Source organism: Myripristis murdjan, chromosome 11 (genome assembly GCF_902150065.1).
Source record: "Myripristis murdjan chromosome 11, fMyrMur1.1, whole genome shotgun sequence".
Lineage (NCBI taxonomy): Eukaryota > Metazoa > Chordata > Actinopteri > Holocentriformes > Holocentridae > Myripristis > Myripristis murdjan.
Genome location: NC_043990.1, coordinates 30,994,491 through 31,019,127, shown reverse-complemented (window position 1 = coordinate 31,019,127; position 24,637 = coordinate 30,994,491). Strand labels below are relative to the sequence as shown.

At 38.9% G+C, this 24,637-nt stretch overlaps 1 protein-coding gene across 6 annotated transcripts; it reads left to right on the top strand.

Annotated features, from left to right (window-relative positions):
* The first annotated feature begins 518 nt into the window (after nt 1-518).
* LOC115367530 (tRNA selenocysteine 1-associated protein 1-like) lies at nt 519-22,002 on the top strand. 6 transcript variants are annotated; one of them, XM_030063336.1, is made up of 10 exons: nt 527-670; nt 1,869-2,003; nt 9,652-9,749; nt 9,830-9,929; nt 10,037-10,089; nt 13,288-13,419; nt 17,846-17,962; nt 18,068-18,257; nt 18,350-18,383; nt 21,800-22,002. In XM_030063336.1, the coding sequence occupies exons 2-10, from the start codon at nt 1,995-1,997 to the stop codon at nt 21,961-21,963; spliced, it is 897 nt and encodes a 298-aa protein (XP_029919196.1). In that variant the 5' UTR covers nt 527-670; nt 1,869-1,994; the 3' UTR covers nt 21,964-22,002. The 6 variants fall into 6 exon arrangements, with proteins under 6 accessions (XP_029919194.1, XP_029919192.1, XP_029919198.1 ...); XM_030063337.1 differs by having other exon boundaries at nt 531-670; nt 1,943-2,003; XM_030063335.1 differs by lacking the exon at nt 527-670 and adding an exon at nt 1,724-1,826 and having other exon boundaries at nt 1,943-2,003.
* The last annotated feature ends 2,635 nt before the right edge of the window (nt 22,003-24,637 follow it).

Here is a 24,637-nt window from a genome sequence, read left to right as displayed (position 1 = left end):
CATTGGGCTTATTAGCAGGTGGTCACCCTATGAATGAATAAAATGAAAATAACTTAGAAACTTAGTAATTGATAAACATAGTTTAGCTTAGAAACTATGCTGAAAGTGATCAGAGTTTCTGTAGGTGGAGTGCATTGCCTGTCTCACTTAATACAGTGCTTGTGTGAGAGCAGCAACGTTCATGCAAGTAAACGTCACACTGATTATTAATATAATGAGCTATTAATATGTTGCCTGTGATTTTATAGAAGCCTTCTTTTATAGTCAGCTCAGGCAAATGGCCGGGAAATACCAGAAACATTAAACAGTTAAGTGAATACAACAAACAACTGAATGCAACAAGTAGGTTCCCTTGGCAAAAAGAAAGAAAAAATCCAAACTCAACATACCTCACTAACGCCTTGATCTGGCTTTGTAGTACAACCGTCAGGTCAGTGGGCGTCGGTAATGCACTTTTTCATTGTTTGCCAACCGCCGTTAAGAAAATAGAAGAAGACTACCCTTTGACGTAATGCAAGTGCACTTCCGTGTTTGTGTACTAGCATGTGTTTGTGTCTTTGAAAGTGCAACCTAGGTGTGCTGGCGAAATTCTCAGATACGTGAGAATTATTACTTAGGTTTGAACATTCTCATCTTATCCTACACCATGAGCACACTTTGGATGGGCAACGTAAGTTATTTACTGCTTAATATTTAAAAAAGAAGAAAATACTGACTGGCGTACGAGCTAAACAAACGTCATAGTCCTGTGTCTTCCTTTATGTTAAAAGTATTTTGCTTAAGTCCGTAAAAAAAACTTGCATTTAAATTTTGTCGGCAAAACACAACTTTAACGTTAGTTACGGAATACTGTGTGAATGAATACTACGGAATACGTGGGAAAATATCAGGCAAACCAGTTCTTGAATACCACATACCATACCATACCACATTTATTTATGTAGCACATTTAAATACAAACAGAGTTGTGCCAAAGTCCTTTACAATAGATTATAAACATAAATCGATCAAAAACCATATATACAACATACCCAGTGCCACCTAAAACATCAAATGCTCAAGCTGAAGATGGAAAAGCCAAAGTGTAGAAATGAGCCTTGAGGCGTGTTTTAAACACCTGAATACGCCTTACTGAAACAAGTGCTACTTAACATAGAGTGTGTATGAGTTACTACATTTGAGGATTTATAAAAACTTGGATAATTTAACGGGTTAACCCTTTTAAATCTATCTATCTATCTATCTATCTATCTATCTATCTATCTATCTATCTATCCATCTGTCTACTAGAACGGACAAAGGCAAAGTTGAAAGTTGGACTAATCAGATGAATCACTCATTCGGTCGTTTTTCAAAATAAAACTAAAACTAAAAATACAAAACACAACTTCTTTTTCAACATTCATTTCCAAAACCAAAACGAAAAATCCGATAACGACTCGTTTTCCATTTCCGATTTTGTGCTCAAGTCAAAAGTGAAAAAAACAAAACAAACAAACAAACAAACAAAAACAACAACAAAAAACGCGCAAACAGTCCATTTTGTTTTTTCATCTGACACAAAGTTGCGTGACCCGGAAGTGACAGTTGCTCGCGAAAGGTCGGTAAAATCAGCGAGGACACGAAGAGCCTTGGACTGGAGGATTACCAGAGCCCGTCTACGACCGTCTACTAACCCATATTAGAGATTCTCTGGGATTACGCAAAGACAGGCTGTGTCGCAATTTAGGGGCAACAGCATTCGAAAGACGCAGCCTTCGCGGTCAATAAAGGCCATGCTCCGGGCACGGCAGCAGGATTTCAATTTTCTTTGAAAGCCCCACTATGTAAGTTTTTTTTTTTTTTTTTTTTTTTTTTTTGCCAAATAGGGAAACAGTTCCTGAGTGCAGTTCCCTCTTCCACCACTGTCGTAAACTCCGGAATATGTATATTTGTTTACAAGATGGAGGATTAGGAACCGACGAAGAAGATGGCAGAAGCCAAACATCAAATCGATGGACAAGGTAGAGTATCAGGATTTAACACGAAAACGATAATGCATGTTTTTGTTTACTGCTGCGTCAGAGATGAATACTAACATAACAAAAGGAATAACAAAAAAGACTGACAAAGTCTTAGTTCTGCTGAAATACTGCTCGTATTTTCAGCCCATATTGTTTGCTAAGCCTCTGAATGTGGGGTGATATGTGTGTGTAATAGAATAACATGTTGGCAACATGATATGGGCTGCACTGCACAGAACTGGACAGTGTAACTTCTGACAAGATAGCTGAGATAGCAAACTTGAATTGATTTATTCGCATGCTAGCCTGACAGAACTGAGTTCAGGTGACTCTTCAGCTGTGAAAAAACACACTACAAAACTCACAGGGTGACCCCAATGAGGTGACAGCCTAGGTTGCAATCTTTGATAAATAACATGAGCAGGGATGTACACTCTGCTCTTTTCCTGATATCCGTGAGACAAATCAGTACAGACACTGTGAGGCTCTGCTGTCTGATAGTTTATATTATAACTTTTTTGGGGGGCACATGGTTCGTTTATTTTTTACTAATAAAGCCAAAAATGTTTACAGCTTTTGATTTATCACATTCAGAAATGACAACCAATCTGAGAGGGTCACAAGGTCTGTATTTACTGAATTCTTTTGACCCAGAGTTCTCATTCTTGATCAAAATATATTAAAATATGTCCTGTACTACGTACTAGATGGACTTGACACGAGACATTCCTCCCCAAAAATATCTTTCTGTTAAACAAAGCAAGGAAATGAGAAACTAAACAGAGTGGGAAATGACATGGAGAGTCCACTGTGTCATTCCTTTTTTCTTGCATAGTGTATGTACAAACCTTCCCTGAATCCTCAGTTTCATCACATGGAATCAAATTAACCACATAACTGAAATATTGCTGAGGAGAAATCTAAAGTCATGTTTTTATTACATACATTTGCATTACTGACATGCAAGTTCAACCAGACAAAACTAATACTTACATGTATGATTTGGTCAGAATATGCAAAAGTATTTGAGAAGTCAAACATCAGAATATAGGCAGGTTGACTTGTGATTGCATAATATATAACAGTGACAGAGATTATATTCTTTCCACATCAGCCTTGTATCTGGCCTTGTGCAGATCCGGGATGGAGCTGTAGTCTTTGGTCTCCTTCAAGCTGTAGACACTCCAGCTCTTGAGCTTGTTATTGTAATACTGTCTACACCAGTGTTTCTCAAATGGGGGTACGCGTACCCCTGGGGTACTTGAGATTTTTTAAAATTATACAACACGTAGATCCGACCGAGCAATCTGATTGATGACAGTACAGCTAGCCGTGCGCAAATAAAAAAAAATACTGAATCAATCACTGAAAATATTACTCCACCTATATCTTATTGCCCGAGTCTGTGTGGTTTCTATGGCAACATGAAACGTTTCACTGAAACCCGCATCAAAAGCCGCTGTCAACTTTGTTCGCCAGCATAATGGACCGTTTTGTTGTCAATTTTGATTTATTTTGCGACCTATGTTTGGATAAATGGCTGAACGAGGAAGACGAGACAGAAGAGAAAAAGGAGAGATACGCGAGAGTGATGAGTGAAGAGCTGGATTAGCTGGAGAGGTCAGGAAATGAAGCCGGTACGGCCCGGTCAACGTCTTGGGCCGTCAAATGTCTACAAGACTACCTGACAAACACCGGGCAAACAGCTGATTTCTCAGCTGTAAGTAAAGAAGAGCTGAACAAGATCCTGAATTTTATGGAGCTTTAATTTCTATAATAAAGTGCCTCAGCGGATTCAGCACCACGGACAGTACCTGTAAGATTTTCCACGGAGATGTGCGGCTATAACTCTGTTCTTGTTTGTTATCAGTTATTAATTAGCCTAATAATCGTTATTAATTTGTTCAGTCTTTATGAGTTTCCTGGGCCAAAGATTTAATTAATTTGTCAATTTGTTTGCGTCTGTACATTGAAATGAACATTTAATAAATCAACACATCTGTGAAAATTGTCGTCTTTATTTCAGAGGTAAATTGATAACAGCCTGAAAAGGTGATTATAACTCTGTTCAGCCTTAATGTGACTGCTTACTGTCGTTACTTGTGCTGCTTAGCCACATTAATTGGAGCTGACGTTAAATTGGAGTGACACACCCCCAGCTGAAATAAAACATCTGCCGGTGAGTTTATAAAAAGATAGATGTTTGCCGACACTGGAAAACAGTAGCCCATACTGTTAATATAAGCTGGTTGTACATAAAGATCTGTGTGTGTGTGTGTGTGTGTGTGTGTGTGAGTGAGTGAGTGTGTGTGTGTCTATGTCTGTGTCTGGTGCCCCTTTTCCACCAAAAAACACCTGATGCTAGTTCGGAGCTGGTGCTAGAGCCAGTGTTTAACTGGTTCCAACCAAGAACCGGTTTGCTTTTCCATCGGTTCTTTCTCTGGCTCCTGTTTAGCCCCTGCTCGGAGTCGGTGCTTGCCTAGCACCAGTTTGGAACCAGTTTGGCAGCAGTTTGGCCCCTGCTTGGGCGGTGGAAAACCAAAAAACTGGTGCTAAGTCAGGCACCGGCTCCGAACCAGCCCTGGTGGAAAAGGGGTATGCATTCAAAAATCAAGTTCCATTTCTCCGATTTAATAGGCCAATGGCGCAATACATCAGATTAAATGATATTTTTATTATTGAATAAACTTTCTTTAATGAATATACCAGAGGTCGGCAACCTTTACCACTCAAAGAGCCATTTGGACCTGTTTCCCACGGTAAAGAAAACACTGGGAGCCACAAAACCCTTTTGACATTTAAAATTAAATAACACTGCTTTTTTTTTTTTTTTGTCTGTATGCTATGTATAGCTAAACAAACCACAAACAAGCCATAGGCTAATGTGTTGCATTTATGAAATCAATGAACCACTGCAGAGACAACAAAATTAGGCCTACATTTCTGCATGCAACAAAAACATTTTGAACTCCGAAAAAAAGACACTGGGTTAAAGGTTACTTCAAGTAGTAAAGTAGAATACTCAATGTCTATTTGAGTCCTTGTATTTATGAAAAAAACGCCGAACTTAAATTATCCACCGGCAGCAAACCAAAAATGCCGTCCTCTCTCTGTGTGCCATCATCCTTTTACTGGTGCGTGCTGTCAGCTGTCAACCTGAATGATAAAAGGACTATTTCACTGAGCGATGAAAAAATATGAATAGGCTATATGCAAAATAATAGGCAATTAAAATATTTATCATACTTGGTTAATGTGATTTCTGCTCCTGAACCTCAGCGCACAGAGTCTGCACATCTGGGGTCCGTTTCACGAAGCAGGTTCAACAAACTCCGAGTCCTACCCCGAATTCTGAGTTGATCTACTCTGAGATAGGAAACTCTGAGTTTTCGGTTCCAGAACAGCTGATTTGAGTTAGTTTTATCAACTCGGAGTAGTTTCACCTGGAGTTAAGCGCGTGCACCACAGCTATCAAAAGACAGCGTCAATGGAGCCCTGATTTGACGAGTCACCATGGCAACGGGGAAGCGTCGGGCTGCGTTTTTCACCCCAGTTGAATTGGAAATCTTAATGCATTCATACAGCGAGTTTGAACTTTTTTTTTTTTTTTTTTTTTTTTGTGCAACACCGCTGCAGCGGCAAAGGAGAGGGAGACGGCGTGGGGGAACACTGCTGCTCGGGTCATTGCGTACGTTTAAATGGAGTCCGTTGCAATCACAATAATATTACAGGGGGAAACTGCTTGAATGGTAGCCTATTAATTTATTTCATTTAGATGCAATCCCGCGGGGGAGAAGCACACTTGGCAGCAGCTTAAGATGAAATATAAAAACATTGTTCAAACAGGTAAAACATCTATGCGCGGTCTTATAACCATCTCCCGACGAATATTTAATTCTCTGCGCAGTAACACTGCACCTTCATCCACAGGATCGTTGTCGAAAGGACATGCCATGTTCGTGAAAAAAAGTCGCCACCTAACTAGGCTACTAAGGACTTCTAATAAAGGCCTACTGACTGTTTTTTTTTTTTTTTTTTTTTTTTTTTTTTTTAATTATTTCTTAAATAACAGATGGCAGAACTAATATGCCACGCCAAAACTCGCCTGCTGACTGAATGAATGAGGAAGTTAAATACGGTGTGTGGCTGAAAGAGGGCGGACACAGAGAGAAACTCGAGGTTTCATGAGAAAAACCTGGTCCCGACCAGGTTAGTTTCATGGAGTCTGTTACTGCGGAAAACAGACTGAGAGCTTAAGTTACCTCCCTCTGTGAAACAGGCTACAGTTCCCCCTCTTTCTCTGCTTTGAGTTAGGCTACATCCCTTTGTGAAACGGAAAACCCAGAGTTTCCCTCATTTCAGGGTTAACAGACTCAGAGTTTCCACTAAACCTGCTTTGGGAAACGGACCCCAGGGCTGTATGCCTAAGTTGCCCCTAGGTATGACTGTGTGTGTGAATGTCAGTGTTTGTCTGTCTGCCCTGCGATGGACTGGCGACCTGTCCTATGAGCGCTGAGATTGGCTCCAGCTTTGCACTTGTTGTCCGTTTTTTCCACTTTTGATTTGAGCACAAAATGGGAAAACGAGTAGTTATTTTATATCATCTTCATTTTGGTTTTGTGATCAAATTTTTTATTTGGTTTTCTTTTATGACACCCAGTGTATGGGATGCAGCATTAGACATAATACAAAAAACAGATATACAAACAACAACCAAAAAAAAAAAAAAAAGGGAGAAGAAACATAAAAACAAACAACCAAAAGCAATGTGAGTATAAATAAAAATATACATTATTCGAAATAGCATGTATTTACGCACACCCATGGTTACACTTGTAAATCACAATAACTTTTAGAACTAATACTACAACTAATAGAACTAATACTTCCTTCCAGGCCTCAAGACTTTTGTGCCCCACTCGGTTCAACCTTGCTATGGAAAGCTCCATGGAAATATTGTTTGACAAAGACTGATACCGCTGATTGATTGACAGTGTGTTAGAGGGTAGCCATCTTACCGCTACCATCTTCTTAGCAACAATTATTCCTAAAAACAAAAGCCGCCTCTGTACTAAGTTAAAGGTCAGATATGAATCATCATTCAATAATAACAGACGGGGTGAACAGTCCAACTCCACTTTCAACATGGTAGCCATTTTACAAGACACCTTTTCCCAGAAGGCCTTGACCTCTGGGCATTCCCAGAACATATGCAAAAAGGTACCTACTTGATTCAAGTTACATAAAGTACAGTTTTGGGATTGACATAATTTCATTAAATGCCTCTTCTTTGGTGTTAAATATACTCGATGAACAAAATTAAAGTTAGTAATTTGATTATCTAAGTTCTGTGATGAGAGAGAAATATTTTTAAAAACCCTATCCCAATTTATGGGAGAATCCGCACAGTCAATGTCATTATTCCACACTCTTACCATAGCAAGTGGGGAGTGTGAAAATGATACCCTAACAATAGACTCATAGATCAGTGATACACTACCTTCTGTGGCTGTCAAAACCTTTTTAAACAGTTCCATGAGTGGATGAGTAGTAGGTGGAGCATTAACAGGTATTCCAACCTTCCGTAAGGCTGAGCGCAGCTGAAGGTAGAGAAAAAAAGAATTAGAAGGAACACTGAACTTTTTACAAAGATCCTGAAACGAGCATTGGCCATTTTCATCCATTACATCACCTAAAGTTCGAATACTTAATACTATACCACCGGACTGATGTAAAAGGTCGGCCTCCAGACTGCAAAGCACTGTTATGAAATAAAGGAGTGCTGGCATGCCATCTATTCTTAAAGCTATAGAGTTTTAGCACCTTCCGCCATATAAGAATTGCATGACTAATAATTGGTCCGAACCTAGCTCTACATTGCCGATTAGAGAGATTAGTGAACGGTAACTGGTCCAGTGAGACAGGAGCAGCGATACCACTCTCAATGTCAATAGAGGGGTTAGAGATGCCAGGAGAAAACCAATTGGCCAAATTACGTAAAATAAAAGCCAAATAATAGGATCTGAAATCAGGAAATGACAGACCTCCAAACTCCTTCCCTCTCTGCAGATTCATAAGTTTAACCCGTGATCTTTTACCTTTCCAAATATAACGAATAACGGCTTGGTTCAATCTATCCCAAAATTTTGGGGGTGTAGGTAGGGGAAGCATCGAAGTAATTCACTCTAGGCAGGATATTCATTTTAATAGTTGATATTCTTCCCGAGAAGGAGATGGGTAGCTTAAGCCACCTGTCAGATTCAGTAGTTTTAATAATTGAATTATAATTTTTTACCACAATTTTGTCAATAGATTTATAGATGTGTATCTCCAAATATTTAAAATTAGAAACTACTGGAATATCATTATTCTCAGATTCCTCCTTAGACATCTGGTTAAGAGGAAGTAGAGATGATTTTGTCCAATTAATTTTATAGCTGGACATATAACTAAACTGATCGAATATATTGAAAACATTTGGGAGAGACTGATTAATATCCGACAGAAATAATAATACATCATCTGCAAATAAGGATAAATGATGTTTTGTGGAATGAATACTAATTGGATGAATATTAGTTGCTTGCCTTATAGCTTGTGCTAGTGGTTCCAATGATAAAATAAATAATAATGGGGAGAGTGGGTCTCCCTGCCTGGTAGATCTTGAAATCTGAAAGGAGGCAGATGTTATTTGCTCTGTCATCACACTAGCTGAAGGATTAGAATACATAGTTTTAATCATGCCAATGAAATCAGAGCCCAATCCCATTCGCTGTAAAACTCTCCACAAAAAGGGCCACTCAAGGCGATCAAAAGCCTTTTCTGCCTCCACAGACAGGACAGCAGAAGAGGCATTAGTATTTTTTGAACATGCATTGAGGATATGGAGTAATCTACGAATATTATCCGATGCCAATCTCTTCTCGACAAATCCACTTTGATCTACATGAATTAGACTCGGTAGCCTAAATGTTTGATTAATCTATTTGCAAGCATTTAGAGAATAACTTGATGTCAGCACACTTCATTTTGGTTTTGGAAACAAACGCTGAAAAGACAAGTGTTTTTTTTTTTGTCTGTTTGTTTTTTGTTTTTTTGTCATTTTGTCTTTTTATTGGTTCAGGTGATCACCTAATCAGTACCTCATTAAGTAAAACGAGGTGTGCTTGTGCTGGAATTCAGCAGACACTGGAATGACATGACTGCCAGACACACAGAGATGCTGATTTAAGATAAATTTGGAGTGCTCTCTTTATTTTTTTCCAGGGCTGTACATTTATGTGTGTGTGTGTGTGTGTGTGTGTGTGTGTGTGTGTGTGTGTGTGTGTTGTGTAGTGTATGTGTATGAAGTCTAAAATCGTTAATTTCATCATGAGAGTAAATGTAACTTGCAGGCTGGAAAGGGTCTGAGTTATAACCAGAAAACTGATGACCATCGTTGACTAATAATTAAAATAAGTAACTACAGTCTTGCTATTCCTTCTCCTACCCTAAATATGTTAAAGGTATCAAGAACACAAGAGTAACCCAGTATGAGCAATCAATGAAGCAATTACATGAGTAAAATTTATGATGCCTCCCTGTTCTTTACCAACAGTCAAGTAACCTTGATCGTTGCGTTTCATCATGATGTTCTGTTGCTCTGCAGCTGGAGTCCTACATGGATGAGAAGTTTATCACTAGAGCCTTCGCAACCATGGGTGAACAGGTGATAAATGTGCGGATCATACGCAACAAGATGACAGGGTGAGAACTGAGTCTGAAAACTGTTTAGCTTAGATAATGGTTCCTGGTGCAGGATTTTCTGTAAAGTGTGTTGTCTACAGGGGTGCTTTGGGATACTGCTTTGTGGAACTGACGGATGAGGCTACAGCAGAGCGTTGTCTTCGTAAAGTCAATGGAAAATCATTACCAGGAGCTAATCCGGTAAGCACCTTTATCCTCAAAATTAACTTATATCTTATCATTTCATTTGCTAGACACCATAAGAAAGAGCATAATGTATTTGGAAGGTCTTTTTTGATTTCTTACAGCCCACAAGATTCAAGTTAAATCGAGCCACCTTTGGGAAACAAGGAGATAATGGGTGAGTCTAGCAGTAGGAAGTAGGATGTTAGCATTCCTAAGCTGAACTGATTTCAGTTCAGCTTAGCTTGAGCTTGAGCTAAAGAGGGAATGAATTAATTCAGCTCAGTCTTTTTTATACAATGAGTCTTTTTTATCATTCTTTATTAAATACTCAATATGGGCACACACAATCATGGGTTCTACGGTCAGGAATTTTGGGGCCAATCACAGAACGCTGGAACCAGTTTTGGCTTATGCAAATCACCAATCACAGGGTGTATTTAAAGACTTCCTTCCTTCCTTTTATCATGTAGCATTATTTATTTAACTATTCTTAACATTGTATTAAGTATTAAAATTATGAGATGAGAAAGTGTCATGAACTGACCACTGTTTATATATGTTATTTACATAACATATTCCACTCTTTGTGAGACACACAGCTTAAACGATAGCAGCATACCCTTGGTTATTGGGAGCAGATTAGAGGTTAACAAGTACAGTTTTCCTGTGGTTTATAATAAATAAAATTGTATAAAGTAAAAAATAGAGTTAAAGCCAAATGTGCACAGCAACCTAAGTAAGAACAATAAATTACACATAGTGGCAAAAGACAGGGTACCACACAACCAAAAAAGCAACCTGATATATGCCGTCCAATGCAGTGAAGAATGCAAGGACTTATACATTGGCGAAACAAAACAACCATTGAACAAACGCATAGCCCAACACAGAAGTGTGAACTCCTCAGAAGGGCGAACTCCTCAGGTCCAGTCTCATGGTTACACTTGACTCTAACGACTGTTGTTCACATGAGACCACAGCAATGGTCAAGTGAAACCAGTGCCCTCATGAACACACCCACAGGCATTTTTGGTAAACACTCCCACAGAGGTTAAATACCTGGAATAAATACCTGTTAGTTGCGATGGCCAGGGTAAACTTTACAGTCAGGGTTTCCGCTACATGTAATTCATCGTGGCGCACCGCCAAGGCAAAATAAAAGCCGCCACACCTTTGGAATGATTTTTTTTTCTTCCAGATGTTAAAACAATTTTAAAAGGATATATATACATATATATAGGCTATCTAGCCTTTTTTTGCGCAAATATATTTATTAGAATCAGTTTGAAATGATAATGTAAATATCATGAAATGGTACATAACACTGCAATTAACTTCATTTTGAAAAATGAACACCGGAGTCATCACCCGCCTGTTTGATTACTGTCTGCAGCGCGCTCGCAGAGGGAGGGAGAAAAGGGCAAGAGTATGGTACCTAGGCAAGATTAAATTTAATCCAGTTTTTTGTTCAAGCCTGTGAAAACGACCCTAATGTTATCGTTAATGTTAACACTGTAGGGACTATAATTTAGATAGATAGATAGATAGATAGATAGATACTTTATTCATCCCGCAGGAAATTCGCAATTTCCGCGATCACGAAAAAACATTACATTACAACAACTTCACCGGCACCGTGTGAGCAACGACGCTGAAGCCCTCCCCCACAGTTTCAAAAAATCCGAGAGGAATCCCTGTACAGTGTTATACACACTACAACCTATTATTTTACTGTCAACGAAAAATCATAAAAGACATGTCCCCAGTTATCCTCTAAATCCAGTTTAGAAAGATTGATTGCAGAAACAAGCAGGGCAAAGCAGTCCAACTATATCCAAGAATTCAATTTTAGAAAATCCAGAATTCTCAATAAAAGGTTATGCTGATTGAATGACTAAATGCATAATTTGAGGAAGGGAAAGAGGAGAGAGGCACTGCTCTGTAGCAGCAGTTCCTCTTTTCTCACCGGAGTCTGAATTCCTGTAAAAACTCACAACTTTACTACAAAGTCCCCAAGCCCATTGAGTTTCTCAGTCCCATCCAGACAGCACGAACAAGAGAGAAATCTAAAGTTCAATTTAATTCACAACTGGTTGGAAAAAATGGTTATTCCTTCGTACTCGGTTCAATAATTTCCAACTGAAGATTTTTTGTAAATCTCTCTGATGGTAAAGTAGTCCACAACTCCTACTCCAAAGGTCTGGCCCTGAAAAAAGAACCATGTCTTTTTATAGCCTTTTTATACCCTTTCTCTTTCCCACACACCACCTAGTACACGCAAAACTCTAAACTTGATCACACACACATTTACACACAAACTCTACACTTGAGCACACACAAATTCTCAAACTTTAACTGGGTGCGGCCGAGTGGCCGTTAGGGATCAATTCCCCTTTTTGACCTCTCACTACACAGTAAAACACAGACTTGTCTCAACATTTTCAGCCATTAAGACATCTGATCATTACTTTTGATTGCACTGATAGACTATATTCATCCTCATTTCTAATTATTATTACCTTAACCATATCCGTCATTGTTCATTAATCATGAGTAATCATTATACTTTGTCTTAAATCATCAATTGTCTTAAAACATTTCTACACTATATTGGATAGTAGTGTCATCATAGCTGGTATTAATATCTCAGAAATCTGTTATACATATCTAGTCCTGACAATTTTAATGGGAAGTCTCGTACTTTTAGCTGTGCCTTTTGATAGAAAATCCCTTAATTTCCCAGTGTCACTATGACTAGGCTGTTTTAGGCTTGGAGGGATCTCACTTTTTTGACAAGTTATCAAATACATTATCATAAGATTAATTTAACAATGCATGCATAATTTTGTTTATTTCTTATCACTTAAATGAAGAGTGAAAAGAGGATTTATAAATTTATGAGCACTGGTATTCACTTTGTCTGTGGGAATGTCATGTTTTGTTTTTTTATAGTATGTTTCAGTGTAATATAATTCATTTATTCAAACTGGTATACCCTTCTCCAAGTTTTTAAAACACTTGTAAGTGTAAAGGTGAGGGATGTTTGCAATCCCACTTTATTTCCATTTAGACCAGTTCAAAGTTATTTTATTGACCATTATATTGGGGTTCCATATCCTGAGATGGATGTATCAGTATTGTTTTTTTTTTGTTTGTTTGTTTGTTTGTTTTTAATTCAGATCAGTTAATTTAGGGGCTATTTCTAGAGGAGAGATGAAATAAAATATCATCAGATCCCTTTCACATAGTAACACTGGGACGAGCAGCCTGTATGAATATACGGAAAAAAGCCTTTGGCCAAGTGAGTGTGTATATTAATGTACATGCACTGGAAATGACTCAGTCAGTCTTATCCTTCTCTTTTCTGTTGCAGTCAGATGTACTCTCTGTTTGTGGGAGATCTCACGCCGGAGGTGGATGATGGGATGCTTTATGAGTTCTTCTACAACCGCTATCCTTCCTGCCGTGGAGGGAAAGTGGTGCTAGACAGCACAGGCAACTCAAAGTATGCTTTAGATATGAATTACAGCAGTGCCAATCATATTGCCTATATTTTTGGCCCAAATGTGCTGGTGTTGAATTTTATTAACTCTTGAAAACCCAGGAGCCCATGGGCAGGATTTCATTTTTAGAGGTTTACTTCACCCTCTTAACCAAATTCACTTAATTTATTTTTTGTTTTTTGTTTTTTGTTTATTTTGAGGGGGTAGTGGCAGCAAAGCAGGTAATTATTGGTATCAGTTGAAAAAAAAAATCCATATCATGCTTGCATCCCTAGTTTCAATCTGCCTCTGTTTGCCCTGCAGTACTTACTGTCAGCAGCTGGTGTTTAGTTAAGTTGCAGCTGTATTCAAGGACAGTGACCTTAGAGAGCTTTCACATACAGTGGTGTGAAAAAGTGTTTGCCCCCTCCCTGATTTCTTATTTTTTTGCATGTTTGTCACACTTAAATGTTTCAGATCGTCAAACAAATTTAAATATTAGACAAAGATAACACAAGTAAACACAAAATGCAGTTTTTAAATCAAGGGTTTATTATTAAGGGGGGAAAAAATCCAAACCTACATGGCCCTGTGTGAAAAAGTGTTTGCCCCCCCTGTTAAAACATAACTTCACTATGGTTTATCACAGCTGAGTTCAATTTCTCTAGCCACAACCAGCCCTGATTACTGCCATACCTGTTCTCAATCAAGAAATCACTTAAGTAGGACCTCTCTGACAAAGTGAAGTAGACCAAAAGATCCTCAAAAGCTAGACATCATGCTGAGATCCAAAGAAATTCAGGAACAAATGGGAAAGAAAGTTATTGAGATCTATCAGTCTGGAAAAGGTTACAAAGCCATTTCTAAAGCTTTGGGACTCCAGTGAACCACAGTGAGAGCCATTATTCACAAATGGCGAAAACATGGAACAGTGGTGAACCTTCCCAGGAGTGGCCAGCCGACCAAAATTACCCCAAGAGTGCAGCTACGACTCATCCAAGAGGGCACAAAAGAAGCCAGAACAACATCTAAAGAACTGCAGGCCTCACTTGCCTCAGTGAAGGTCGGTGTCCATGATTCAACAATAAGAATGAGACTGGGCAAAAATGGCATCCACGGGAGAGTTCCAAGGCAAAAACCACTGCTGACCAAAAAGAACACAAAGGCTCATCTCACATTTGCCAAAAACATCTTGATGATCCCCCAGACTTTTGGGAAAATATTCTGTGGACTGATGAGACAAAGGTTGAACTTTTTGGAAGGTGTGTGTCCTGTTACATCTGGCATAAAACTGACACAGCATTTCATGAAAAGAACATCATACCAACAGTCAAACATGGTGGTGGTAGTGTGATGGTCTGGGGCTGCTTTGCTGCTTCAGGACCTGGATGACTTGCCATAATTGATGGAACCATGAATTCTGCTCTCTACCAGAAAATCCTAAAGGACAATGTCCGGCCATCAGTTCATGACCTCAAACTCAAGCGCACTTGGGTTATGCAGCAGGACAATGATCAAAAACACACCAGCAAGTCCACCTCTGAATGGCTGAAGAAAAACAAAATTAAGACTTTGGAGTGGCCTAGTCAAAGTCCTGACCTGAATCCTATTGAGATGCTGTGGCATGACCTTCAAAAGGCGGTTCATGCTCGAAAACCCTACAATGTAGCTGAATTACAACAATTCTGCAAAGCTGAGTGGGCCAAAATTCCTGCACAGCACTCTAAGAGACTCATTACAAGTTATCGCAAATGCCTGATTGCAGTTTTTGCTGCTAAGGGTGGCCCAACCACTTATTAGGTTTAGGGGGCAAACACTTTTTCACACAGGGCCATGTAGGTGTGGATTTTTTTTTCGCCTTAATAATAAAAACCTTCATTTAAAAACTGCATTTTGTGTTTACTTGTGTTATCTTTGTCTTATATTTAAATTTGTTTGACGATCTGAAACATTTAAGTGTGACAAACATGCAAAAAAAATAAGAAATCAGGGAGGGGGCAAACACTTTTTCACACCACTGTATGCCTCATTTGGTTCGGATTTTTCAGATTGATCCAAGCCAAAATTACAGGTATGACACCTCCCCCAGAACATGGTTCACACCAAACAGCTGTACCCTGGTCCAACGAAAGGAGGTGGTCTTGGTCTGGTTCGGACTTTTGGATCAGTTACAGGAAATCTGGTAGGCGATCATCAGAACCTGAAAAACAAATAATGAGCCGCAGTAGCACATGGGGAGAAGAGTGGACCGAGTTTTTAAGTTAAATATGGTCTGGCAGTGTAATAAAAGTCAACCAGAAAAAAAAATGTAGGTATTTTCAGAGAGGATGAGAGAGAATTAGAGAAGTGAGAGGACAGGACAGCAGCGCCACCTGAAGGTACAGAAACTGATAGCCGTCCAGAGACAAAACTCGTAAGTCCTCTAGGAGCACAATACACAGTCATGTTGCTATTTGCGCTTTCAGTTTGAACCAAACATACACATATACTGTATACCATCAAAATGCTCAACATCCTCTGCTGAATCCAGGCATACCCAATTTGTTGGACAAAACCCATTCATGCATTGAAGCTTTAATTGTGAAACATTTTCAGGAAAGTGTTGTGGAAAATTCAGTGGCTTGCGTAATCATACGATATTTCATATGAACCGACTGAATATCTTTCTATTCTTTTAACTATGTTACTACAATGACTACAATAGAACAACTAATGAACTGTTGAATATTGTTGAATTCATTACATTTAAACAAATTGATCACACACCAACATGACATGCACGCCCATCTACATACCAATCAATATAAAGTATAGGGAGGTGTCGGTGATGACAACAGGGCATACGTATGTCATGTAAAGGTCTTTAGTGTACTCGCATAACCAGATCAAATGGTTGGCTTGGTATTGTTCAGAAATGTTCGGTACTGGTACTAATACCTTAAAGACCCCCATGAACTCTTACTCTCTTGATTTGATAAATTTCTGTTGAAACAGGATGTTTGGGTCTGACATTGTGGCTCTTTAGATTTAGTAACTGACGACAGTAACTGACAACTTTGCTGACATCTCTGGGTAGAAGCTGACAACCTATCCAGTATTAATATTTAACCCCTTTGCATGTGTTCTAGCCTGGTTGTCATCTCAGAAAATTATTTCTGTGTCATTTTATCACTGTTTACATAAAAGTGGTAAAATCAGACTTTCTTCCACAATACTGGTGATGAATATTTCTTTTTAGTTTTTAATGGCTTTTTTAGGATTTGTTTAGTATTTTGGCTGTGACTGTACTAAAAGAAATTGCACTTGAAGACCTAAGAGTGATTCTTAATGCAATATTTCACAAACTGAAACTGAAATATTAAACACCTGCATATGATGGCATGAATTGATGATTCAAATATTTCCTAAAACATGCATCATTGATGTTATTTAAATTTGGCCATTCTGTGTTCACATGGGCGACCTATGTTTATATTTCCAACCTTCAAAATAATTTAGTAAGCATCTTTCTGCCTTTTACCAGTAAAAAACCCTGTATTTTCAAATCTGATTTTTAGTGATTTTTGTGTGTTTTGGGCCCAATATATTGATACAGTATGACAAAATGACAAAAATAATGGTTGGGTCATATAGGTGATGATATGCTGAAAAAAAGGATTTAAAAAAAAAGGAAAAAAAGGATTTTACTATGGTAAAACATTCTGAATGGGTTTTATAAACAGAAAATGAAAAGCATGCACAAACGGCCAAATACCCTCAGACTATAAGGATTAAAGGGCCTCTAAAAGTCACAAGAAAAGAAATTCAACATGATAACCACCCTAAAAAGTCTTCTATGGGTCCCCTCTAACAGAAAAAATAGGTTGTCAGCTTTTACCCGGACATGTCAGCAAAAGTCATTTCTGAAGCCCTATTCTGAAATGGCCCCCTGACTAATTGTAGGTGTGACATTGTAGATTGATAAATGTTTTTAAAAAATCAAAACTTCACTTTTATGCACCAAGATTCCAGAAAACATGATAGTGTTACACAGATGTTTTTTCTAGCCATCACAGCGTAGGAATGTCTATACTGACATGACTGAATTGACTGAATTAAATTGTGCCCTGATAATTGGCTTTCGCAAGTTTGCACCACATACGTTGTTGAATGAATTTTGTTAAAAAGTACTACATTTGAGAGGATGTTTTCTGTTCTCTTGTAGCAGTTTTTAAACTACCATTGTACTGCTGACAGTAAAAAGGGTATTGGGCTGAGCAGAGGAGATGATGAACATGTATCTGCACCCTCCAACCAGAGTGATTATATTTGACACCTGATTTTATTATAGCCAAGGAGTCATTGGGTGTCAGTGGATTCTTTTGTGTTTTTTTATTTTATTTCATCAGTATTGTTTATTGCTAATCAAATATATAAGCTACACCTTATGAAGTAATTGTCTGGCTCTAGGGGCTGTGGATTTGTTCAGTTTCCAGATGAGAGACTGCAGAAGCGTGCATTAGAGGAATGTCAGGGTGCTGTGGGACTTGGTTGTAAACCACTCCGACTAAGCCTGGCTGCAAATAAGTAAGTCCCTACAAAATACATGACTTACTGTGTCCCTACCAAAACAATCAGATTTTTTGAAATCTACTAAATTGTCATTCAGCGTATCTCTCAATCCCTCCTGAGTTTTAGGAATCGGCAGCAACAGTCAGACAACAGATCATGGCAGTCCAACTCAGGATACAGACAAAACTTCCAGCAGTACAATCAGCAGGCGTATTCAGGGTATTACCCACATTGGGGCTATGACCAGACTGGAGGAAGTTATGGCTACTATAACCAGTATGACTACATGCATTACGCCCCACAACTACAGGTAGCTTCACTGTCTTAGCCTGTTTTAACGTGCTTAATTTATTCGTTGTTAACCACCACATAAATAATTCTTAAATGTCTTACTCTTTTTAGGAAAGTGAAGCTGTTCAGGATGACGTACTAGAAGGTTTGTATTGAATGTTTCTAATGGCCCTTTCTGATTGTAAACTATTTAGAAGGAAGAGGTATCACTTCGGCTTATTTTTCAAACCATGTTATCACATGCATACTCCTGCTCATTCACTGGTAGTTGAATTGTTAGGTCTGTTTGATAAGTAATTTACATTTTTAAAACAAATAATAATTTAACATATTGTTAAATTATTGGAGTCAAGCCTACTGGTAAACCTCTTCTCCTTCAAGATAATTATCATATGTCCTCAGTGCTACAAAAGATCCCCGCCGGAAGTTCGGAAACTTCTCTCTTTTTTGAGGTCTTGCTGTTTGCATCCCTGAATTTAGTACACAGTAATCAGCAAAACTGGGGTACCTGTGGGTCAATGGGTTACCCCACCCATCCCCCACCCCCCCACCCCACCTCGTTTTCAGGTTTCAGGCTCAGGAACATTTTTCACTTTAAGCCCTGGATATGTACACTACTCACAAAAAGTTAGGGATATTTGGCTTTCGGGTGAAATTTACGGAAAATGTAAAAAGTTCACGCTACAGTGATATTATATCATGAAAGTAGGGCATTTAAGTAGAAGCATGCACTGGTGATTTCCTCATCTCAAACAATTTCTTGAAACAAAAGCCAACAACAGTGGTGGATATACCACAACAAAAAATGTCAATGTCTCAATAACTTGTCATGTGCCCTTGAGCATCAATTACAGCTTGACAACGATGTCTCATGCTGTTCACAAGTCGACTTATTGTCTGCTGAGGCATGGCATCCCACTCTTCTTGAAGGGCGGCCCTCAGGACATTGAGGTTCTGAGGTACAGAGCTCCGAGCCTCTACACGGCGACTCAGCTGATCCCATAGGTTTTCTATGGGATTCAGGTCTGGAGGAAAGTGCAGGCCACTCCATCTGAGGTAACCCAGTCTCCAGCAACCGTTCCCTAATGATACGACCTCGATGAGCTGGAGCATTGTCGTCCATGAAGATGAAATTAGGCCTGTGTTGTTCATGCAGGGGCACAATGACTGGATTAATGATGTTATTCAGGTAGTATGGGCTTGTCACTGTACCATTAGGGCAGTTCTGTATTGACTAGACACACCTGCCCACACAGTAACACCACCACCACCAAAGGCTCGTCTGGTGACAACAGTGGCTGATGCATAGTGCTCTCCTTGACGTCTCCAACATCGTTGGCGGCCATCATTTCTGCTCAACATGAATCGGCTTTCATCAGAGAACAGCACTGAGGCCCACTGGTCCCTCGTCCAGCGTAAATGCTCCCTGGCCCATGCAAGACGATGACACCTGTGCCTGGTGGTGTGGTCAGGTACCCTTGCAGGTCGTCTAGCACGCAGACCATGCTGATGTAAACGGTTTCGAATGGTCTGACGTGACACTTGGGTGCCTCTCACCTCCCTTAAACGTGCCTGGAGTTGAGTGGGCATTCATCATCCGGTTCCGCAGGGCACTGTTCACAATGAAGCGGTCATCAGTGTGGGATGTGGCCAAAGGACGTCCACTTCTATGCCTTTCTGTGACTCTTCCAGTCTCTCTGTATCTCTGTTGCAACCTGCTGATGACACTCTAAGCTCAGTGGCCACTTCCGTCTGAGGACATCCTGTTTGAAGCCTCGCAATGGCGAGGTGCTGCTGATCAATTGTTAGGTGTCGTCTTGGTCTCATGATGTCAAAATGTGAACAGCATGATGAGGAGGACTGTTTTAAATACCAATTCTAATTGAACCAGGAAATTTATTGGTCGATTCATGGATCAACACCTGTTGTGAATTTTGTCGTTAAACTCCTTGTTAGAGAACAGCAACTTGTGCAAAAAGTACTGAAACATTGAACAGTTGGACATGTGCATTCAAAAGTTTACAGAAGGTCACATTAAGTTTACCTGTAAAGGTTATAATGCATTTTAGGTTCATCCTGAAATTTCACCTGAAAGCCGAATATCCCTAACTTTTTGTGAGTAGTGTATGTGTTTATTACACTTACTTGCATGTGACATGTTGTCATGTTGATATGGGCAGAGTGGCTGACAGTGTGACAGAGTTCATAACTGCCCTCTGTGATTCTCTCAATGAATCCAATTAATTATGCATCTACCAATTCTAAAACATAATATTTTTCCATTCCGTATTGCAATCTACCCAATGCATTTTTAAGAGAATGTAATACAGTGGAAAAGAGAAGAAAAGGCATTCCCTGAACTTGCGTTCTGAGTACTTACAGGTTATACAACCCACTTCAGGGTTACCCTCGGTAGTTGAAAAAGTTCATAAGTATGATTCACACCAGTTATGCTTAGAGCATTTTTTTCATATTCTTGAGCGTTTACTTTCTTGATCCTGTTTGTTTGGCCAGGTAACTACAGTGCTATTTGAACTCTGCAGGTCACAAAATAACTGATGAGAAAAGATGCTTGAAAATGCAGGGAACTGCAGAAGGAAGTTATTTACGTAATCTGAAGTAGCTGCATGAAACAACTCCAGAGTACAGAGTTATATGGGTAGGAGGCAGGTGATGACATCTGATCAATATCACTGAAGTGCAGGCACAGAGATGGCTACATCCACAGTTCTGAACCAGCCACAGTTTTACAACATTTTTAGACCAGTATTTTTAAACCGGTTGTCAAACTTGTTGTTATTCCTGCACAGTATTTGTTAAAGCAATAAGAACTGTCCAGGTAGACCTAAACTGCATGACGCATTGCAAAAACTGTTTGGGGTGAAGTATTTCTATAGAACAGAAGGTCATGACAGTGTGGATACCTGACAGAAAATGACACTGAATCCACATTTTGCCAAGATTTGGGCTTTTAAAGGCTGTGGTCTTAAACTGAAATAGGCTGTTCATCAGCTGATCAAAAGTTTAATAGTTGTTTGCAATAATTTGTTTACTCCATTTTTTATTTTTTTTTGTCTCACTCCCATTTCTTCTATTTGCATTTTGAAGCTCTACTTAGAACATTCTTAAGATCCAACAGTGCAAAATGTAAATTCTTGCAATTTTTCAACTGGTCTTAAAATTTTGATCAGGAGTGTATAGGTATTGACCCTGAGAAAAAAAAAAAAAAAAAAAAAAAAAACAGTATTGGTCAGTCCATGCAGCATTAGCTATAGACCAAATCAGCTTGCTCAACTCCCCGCCGCTCCTCACCCCGGTGTAAATCAGTCTGCTCTGCTCCCACTCTGCAGCACTTACATTCTCTTGTCATTTGTCTGCTTCAGACCCACTTTCAGCTCTTTCTAAAACATCGGTGGCTGTTGATGATTGCAGTTCAAGGCATGCAGGAAAAAAAAATAACAGTGATCCTACACTTGGTGTCTCCTCAGTCGGCCTTAATTGAAAAATGTATGAATACTGTGTGCTGTTAGTTTTAGACAATCAACTGTCCATCTGTTGTAGATCCAAACCTGGCGCTCGACGTGGTGGAGGCCAACAAGAAATTTATGGAGCTCAGTGAGGAACTGTATGATGCTCTCATTGAGTGTCATTGGCAGTCAGCAGATTTCTCTACAGAGGAGGACTTCGGCATTTCATCAAGCCTACCAGAGCCAATTTACTGCTGAAACTAAATGCACTATCTTGCTGTTTTTTCACTCCTGGCATTTTATTTACAGCTGTCTATTTGAATGTAGATAGTATGCATCAATCTTTTATGTTGCCTTTCAAGTGTATTAACCTATTTAGTGTATGGAAATGTACTGAGTACAAACTGTCCTGGGTTAGAATGGAGTTCAGATTACTCTTAACATAATGTAAATAACACGTTGTAAAGCACACAGTTGTGGTGAATAAAAGAGGGTGGGCCTAATCCTTCAGTCAGCAAACCGCCTCCAATAGAAAAAAAAGTCATGAGATCTAATCTATGCCATTTCCCATTCTAAAGATTCAGTTTGATGCAACTTATTAACAGGGATGGGACAAAATATCCATATATAATGATACTTCCTCTTGTGATACATTATTAGAGACTTAGACTTAGACTTAGACTTCTTTTATTGTCATTGCACAAAAAAACACAGCAGTGAGATTTTGGCAACGAAATGTCGTTGCTTGGCTTCCGGATTACAGCAGAGATGGAATTGTGGGACCGTTTAGGTATATATAAATATAAATATTATACATAAATATAGTCTATATAACTGGTATGATATGAATACAGTTGTGCCAAGTATCAGTATTTGAGTTTTCACGGCAATTCTACAGATACACAGGTGAGTTCATATGACATGTATTTCTTCCCTGCCTTTCCGTATTTCAACTGGAAATATTCTGTCATGTTCATGTTGCAGTTACTGTGCATATTAGAACACTGAAAAACACAATTGATTCCTGCTTACTGAAGGATTATTTTGCCTTCCCAGGGTACTAATTTTATTCTTCAGTTAGAGATATCTAAATGTATCATGGTGATTATCTTACAACCTATCACAGAATTGCCTGTATCTATCTTCATTTTTCTTGGTAAGATATTATGATAGTGTCGTATTGCCAGCTATCCAGTGATTCCCACCCCTACTTACTATGACATACACTATGAATTTATCACAAATAGGTTTGTATCAGTCTAAAAGAATGGATAAACCCTTATGTTGCATCCGTGGCTGTAACTACAAAGTGTGCAAACAATGAACTAAGGCATACCAGCAGACATCAGTGTTGCAAATTAAGTTATAATAGGTTACTGCTGTGTACTTGGGAATGTTTCACCAAGTTAATATGGCAGTTATATGGCAACTTGTGTGGCAATATGGCAGCTGTAACATATCACCATAAATTAATTTCATGCTTGTTTTATTGGCATGCATCAAATGTGTTCTTTCTCTCCTCAAGATAGATTATGTATTGTTTTGCATTTAGATTAATTAAATGTACAGCACCAATGTCTGAATAAACTATGTTGTGGGATTCATTTAGTTTGAGTAGCTGAGGGAAGGCTATACAGATTCCTAAACATGACCTTTGTTTACATATTTATGCCTCCACGCTGGCCACAGCTATGGCCAGAGATAGCACATTTTCAGCTTGTCTCTCCATATGTCCATCAAATTCTTGTGAATATGATATCTGAGGAACATCTTGAGGGATTTTCTTCACATTTTGCACAAACATCCACTTTGATGAACTGATTAAATTTTGGTGGTCAAAAGGTCACACCATACAAAACATATTTCTGGTCATAACAGTTTATGCATTAATTATGACAAGGTTTCACACAAATATCAGTTAGGATAAAATGATGAAGTTGTGATATTTTATACCTAAAGGTCATTTTCACTGTGACATCATCATGGTCTGCAAAAACACTTCTGGTGATTATTCTACACCATAACTCAGCTTTTGCACTTCACTTCCTGTCCCTGTGGGTAAGATATTGTGATAGTGTTGTATTGCCAGTTATCCAGTGTGACAACCAGGACAGGCAGCCTGCGGTTCCTCTGGTAGTCCACCACAAGCTAATTGGTTTTGCTGATACCATCAGTTATTTTTATCCCTTACGTCAAGTATATGTAGTGGTCCTTCTGTGTTCTTTTGCCCTAACACAAAAACATTATAAGATAGGGTTACAAATTTTTCAGAAACCTCTGTGTGAAAACAAGATAATACCAATTAGAAAAAAGAATCAATTCAGTTTTATTTATATAGTGTCAATTCATACCAAAAGTTATCTAAAGGCGCTTTACAGAAATCCAACAAGTATTGGCCAAATCCATGGACCACAATCTTCCTCAAGAGCAAGCACAGGGTTACTGTGGCAAGGAAAAACCTCTTTAAATAGGGCCATAAACCTTGAGCAGAGCATGTATGGAAGGGTTAAGAGATGGATGCAAACTAAGCACGGCAAAATGGAGCACATTCAATCTGCCCCCTCTCCAGCTTTAAAATACCCCTTAAAAGACCCCTCTGTGTACCCGACAAATAGGCCTACAATTTTTTAATGAGGAAAAAAAAACCTCAGTGAGAAATGTACAACTACTCTGTAACCTAACAGAGAGGGGTTTTAGCTTGCAGAGTTTTAGTGACCGTAAAAGCCCACCATCAGCAGGTGACCACATGAGAGTCACAAGGCACTGCAATGACGGGAGCCATAAGGCAGCCACACTAGCGAAAACTTGTCCCGGCGCTATTTATTGTTTCATCTCACTGTAGGTTGATACAGGAGCACCGCCAGGAATTTTGGGCCCCATGACAGAAAAAAAAAAAAAAAAAAAAAAAAAAAAAAAAAAAAAAAATATATAT

Excerpts from the sequence above, each read along its gene's own strand:
- LOC115367530 (XM_030063332.1), top strand. The coding sequence starts at position 647 with ATGAGCACACTTTGGATGGGCAAC. Across the intron at positions 9,750-9,829 it reads ATACGCAACAAGATGACAGG|GGGTGCTTTGGGATACTGCT; the intron begins GTGAGAACTGAG and ends TGTTGTCTACAG. Across the intron at positions 10,090-13,287 it reads GGGAAACAAGGAGATAATGG|TCAGATGTACTCTCTGTTTG; the intron begins GTGAGTCTAGCA and ends TTTCTGTTGCAG.